The 5,017-nt window shown below is 45.9% G+C and overlaps 1 protein-coding gene across 1 annotated transcript; it reads right to left on the reverse strand.

The window, feature by feature from the left end:
- Positions 1–632: 632 nt before the first annotated feature.
- LOC130832501 (serum basic protease inhibitor-like) lies at positions 633–3,634 on the reverse strand. Its single transcript, XM_057700816.1, has 3 exons — positions 3,495–3,634; positions 1,680–1,875; positions 633–1,221 (listed from the first exon to the last, which is right to left on the reverse strand). The coding sequence occupies exons 1-3, from the start codon at positions 3,586–3,588 to the stop codon at positions 1,188–1,190; spliced, it is 324 nt and encodes a 107-aa protein (XP_057556799.1). The 5' UTR covers positions 3,589–3,634; the 3' UTR covers positions 633–1,187.
- Positions 3,635–5,017: the final 1,383 nt, after the last annotated feature.

The raw sequence follows: 5,017 nt of genomic DNA on the forward strand, positions 1-5,017 counted from the left end.
ACTCTCTGCTCTCCAAAAGTACCTCCATCCCACATCTTCCCAGAGGCAGGAGCATAAAAGTCTTGTCAAAGTGACTCTACTTGGGAGAGCTGGGACCTGCTGTCTTAGGAAACTCACACAGCAGCTAAGTGACATCTCCATGCAGCCATTTCCTCCCTTGAAGGATTCTTAGGATGATTAATAGAAGAATGCAGGCAAAACTCTAATACAGAGCCTGGCACACTAAAAGGGTAGTTGCCATTCTTTAACTGGAGTAAGAAACACCCTCCCCACTTATGACCTCAGGCAAGGGGATTCCTCGGAGAAATAGATAATTGAACATCATGCTCCTTTCTTTCTCCTTCTGAGAGTCCAGGAGAACAGCCTGCACCCAAATTTGACCTGGCACAGGAAGTAAAGAACAAAAGCTTTCATTCTGAGGTGTCTGTCAACTGGGTTTTTGTGCAGCTTAGGGTGGCCATTAAGAGGTAGAAGATGCTGTAATGGGTTTGCTTCCTATACCTAGTAAGGCCCAGTCTGACAGGAAAGGGGAGGTGCCCACTGCTCTGGAGAATAGTGAGAAGGACCATCATTTCCAGGGACCGTATTAGTTAAGATTCTTAGTTGCAAACAACAGAATCCACTCCAGTTAGTTCAACTTGAATATGAATTTATTGAAATAATAGAGAGATGGTTTGAAGCCACAGAAAGGAAAATGTGTAATATCACTGTGAGGGAAAGGGGCGTCTTTATTGAAAAGACCTCTGCTACCAATGATGCTGAAAAGTGCATGCCAGAAATTCCACCTTGGCCACCCATAAGGAGAGTAGTGATGGTGGGGAGGGGAATGAAAGTGAGGATACAGTGAGGATGGGGGTTAAGATAAGAATCCTGGCTTCAAAACATAGACTCTACATGTACTCGGGTCATGAGCAATGTGCTCCTGCATTTATTCCTTCCTTCCTCTAATATTTATGGACTGTCTCCTTTGTGCTAGGAACTGTGCTAAGTGCAAGTTATAAAGGGAAGATTTGTTCTCATGGTGTTTAGAACCCACTGGACAAGACAGAACTAAAGCAAATAGACCCATAGGGGGAAGGAAAGAGACAGGGTTCTGCTGAGGAGGGGAGGGTTGAGAAGGACTCAGAGGAGATCAAACTGTTTCAGAAGCAGCCACAGCCCAGCCATGTGTGGGTCCTTCTCGGACTTCAGAGTTTCAAGGCAGCAGAGCTCACAGTTCCTCTGCAGAAAAAAAAAAAAAAAGAACCTGCTGGTTGACATCCATGAAGCCCCACAGCTGGACACCATTCATCTTGATTGATCCTAGATTTTCCCAAAACATCCACCACATGACCAGAATGACCAACAAGAAGGAGGTGAGTTTTCCAAGCCTAGGTGAGGCACTCAGGAGAACTGCAGACATGCTCTGTATGGTGGCTGACTCAGTGTTCCCATCTGAGAAAAGGGTACCATGTGAGTAGCCTCATATAATCATGACCGGGCTTCTGGGGATGACCTTCTGCCAAGCTGTCCAGTGGAGGATGTGCTCAGTGTGTGGTTTCACAGGACACTGCAACCACTTCTCCTGGGAGGCAAGGAGGAGGAAAGACCCTGTGCAGCTGTGAATGGTTTGTGGCCCCTTGAACTCCACCTCTTTCCCCAGCCTTTCCACTCCCACCCTGCCCTTTCCCCTTTCTTACCGCCGGGTCCCCGCATGACCACCACAGGTCTTAATGCATTTCTCTGCCGTGTGGAAATTGTTGCTCTTCCCCAGGCAGCCACCATATACAAAGACCTCACAGAGCCCGGACTTGGAGTTGTAGAAGTACATGAGCTTGCGGGCCTTGCAGGGGCCTGTGTAAGGAGGCTGCAGGCAGAAAGCAGGCCGAGAAGCTCCTGGGATGGGAGGGGTTCTGGGTCAGTTATGAGGATGGTCATCACAGGTCAGTCTACAAGGTCACAGCTGAAACTACCAGTTTGTTTGGCATAGAGAATATTAGGCTTTTGGGGGATGGTCAAATTGAAGAAGATGTTTGAAAACCTGCTTTCTGGAATATTATTATTAATGTCGCTAGGCGTAACCATGACATGGTAATTATGTAAAAATCTATATCTCCTTCAGAACGTATTTTAAGATTAATTTGTATGATGTCTTTGATTAGCTTCAAAAAACTCTTCCCCACAAAAAAGAATTAAAGGAGGATACAGGTAAAAAAATATTAGCCATATATCAATAATTCTTAGAAATGTGTACCTGGGTTTTATAATACTATTCTCTGCACTTATGTGTATGGTAAAATTTTTCCACCACTAATAAAAACTGTGAAGCCATGAGGCCATAATGAAAAAAAACAGGAAGAGAACACACCAGTGTGTTCTCTTTTGTTTCCTTCATGATGGGAGATCTTCGTTTTGCATGCAGTCTTTACTTGCTGTATGAGGGACTTTTAGGTGTAGGCTGGGAATTCTCATGCACGGTTTGCGAGATCTCATTTCATGACCAAGGTGCCCTGCATTGGGAGGGGGCAGTGTTAGCCACTGGACCACAAGGAAAGTCCCTCAATTTACTTCTGATAGTAAATCCATGGAGCTAGTGCAGATCCCTCAACTTGAGGACTCAAGACTGTCCTCACTTCAAATGCCAGTCACATGGTCTGGAGTCACTCCCCCTTATGACCAACTGGCTAAGAATCAGAGGCTCCATGACCCCACCTCCATGTTCAAGAACCAATAGAAGCAGTGGCTGAAATCAGCAAAATCCTGTACTTACTGTTCCCATGTTATTATAAGGGATAAAACTCACGGACAGCCCTACAGAGGAGATGAATAGGGCAAAGGGGGATTAGGTGTGCAGAGCCGCCATATTCTAGTGAAGCACAGCATCCTCATATGTGTTCACCTCTCCAAAAGCTGTTTGAACCCCAATATTTATGGATTTTTATTAAGGTGTCAATAAAAAGGCATATTGATTGAATCATCAGCCATTGGTGACTGATCTCCATCTAAATACCTTCCTACCTCCCAGAGGTGCTAGGTGGGGAGCGTTGAAAGCTCTAAATTTTAAACTCATGTTCGAGTTTCTTTGGAATCCAACCCCATTCTGAAGGTCTCTCAGGTTTCATTGTTACTCATCTCACTACCATAAAAAGGACCATAAATTCCAGGAGTTTCAAGAGGTCTGTTCTAGGAACCAGGACAAGGATCAAATATTGATCTTGTAATTAAACTAAGTGAGGTTCAGGGACACCGCACTGACCAGGAATAGAGAGTCTCAGAGATGGAATCCCTGATGTGGTAGAGTTAGGCGGGGTATAGATGTTTTTATTTGAGATTGAATTTTTTTTTTTCCTATTGAGAGTCATGAAATGTCCCTGGAGTTCAAACTGCCCAAATTCCCAGGAGAAATCTAGAGAAGGTTGGCAGCACCTACCCCACCCATGCTCCCAAGCCCCTTCCATGGACTCCCCTCATTCCCTCACCCCCATCCTGTAGAGGAGAGGTGAGCCAGGACTTACCTTTGACATGGCTCTTGCCTTTATCCCCTATGGTGCAGGACACCAGGGAAACAACAAGGATGAGAAGGGCTACAGAGAGGCAGAGCCGGCTCATCTTCGTGGCCTTGCAAGAGGGCTTCTGAGGAAAGCTGGGGGCTGACACAGGTTTTCATATCCCTGCTAGGGTGGAATCAGGCAATTAGGAGAGGAATGAGGAAGGGGAGGAGCTGGGGTCAGCCCTGCTAGTTACTCAATCTCTCCACGTAAACAGGTTTTCTGCTTCTGCCAGCTGGTCCACATGCCCAAAGGCAGCACTTCTCAGACTTGACTATGCCTGTGGGTCTCATGGATTGTGATTCCACAAGCATAATTTTGTCCAAATATGTTAACTAAGGGCGCATTCCAGCACCTAGAGCAACGCATGGCAGGTGATGGATGGTCAGTGAGTAGATGAGAGCAATTCTAAAGACAGATAAGTGAACAGCAGTGTGTTAGCTCAGGTCCTCCTTTTCAGCCTCCTGCAGGTGTCGTCATATCTGGGCATCAATGTCCTTCACACCCACCACTACCATTACCCAACTCAGAAGAGAGGTGTGACACAGGAAACCTTCCAGCAACTTTTGCAACAGCTTCTCAACTAGATGGACGCTTGCTGTTTACCTGATACTAGTCCAGGCAGAAGCTTAGCTGAGGAAAGATGTCCTTCTGGGGCAGCTAAACTGTTTCCTGGGGAGAAAAAGAATAAGAGGTGTGGGCAGAGGGGAAGCAGGGAGCTGAACACATCTCCACAGCATACCTCCCACTGCCCCTCACCTGGTTTCACAAACAGGACAGCTGCCTGCCTGAGTGGACCTCAGAGGAGCTTGGAAGATCGCCTGCAACAGCCACCCTCCTCCTGCTCTCTCCCTGAGTGGTTTTGGGATTCTTGGGCGTCAGTTTGTGTACCAGCTCTGCCTTTTCCTAACTTTGTGCCTGAGGACTGAAATCTCCCAGAGCCCCAGAGTCTTCAGGTGTCACCTGAGATCTGTGCTGCCCACATCATGAGGTTCTGGTGGAAACAATGGAGGCAATAGACATCAATTCCTTCTCCCTACAAAGTCAAAGTCCTTTGTAATAATAATAATAATGTGTAATTACAGCACATAAACCTTAGCTTCTTCTATGTGTCAGGCATTATCCTAAGCACTTGCCATGTATTAACTTATCTAATTCTCAAAAATCCTAAAAGAGGAAGAGGAACTGATGATACTTTCTCATGTTACAGAGGAGGAACCCAAGGTAACAAGAAATAAAGTAATTTGCCTAAAGTCATAGAGTGTAGAGAAAGGAATCTGGTTCTGTTAAACTAGTTGGGTTTATTACTCACTGCAGCAAGGAACAAGAATAACCTTCGAAAACAATACGATGTCTCATTAAGAGAAGGCTAGAAAGAATTTATGGTATGTGGGCTTGTGTTAGGTAATTGGGGGGTGCCTTTCAGGAAGCTGGCTCTGCTCTGACTGGACGCTGGCAGGAAGTGTGGCAGTTCTCTGAATGGGTACCTT

Source organism: Hippopotamus amphibius, chromosome 12, assembly GCF_030028045.1.
Source record: "Hippopotamus amphibius kiboko isolate mHipAmp2 chromosome 12, mHipAmp2.hap2, whole genome shotgun sequence".
NCBI lineage: Eukaryota > Metazoa > Chordata > Mammalia > Artiodactyla > Hippopotamidae > Hippopotamus > Hippopotamus amphibius.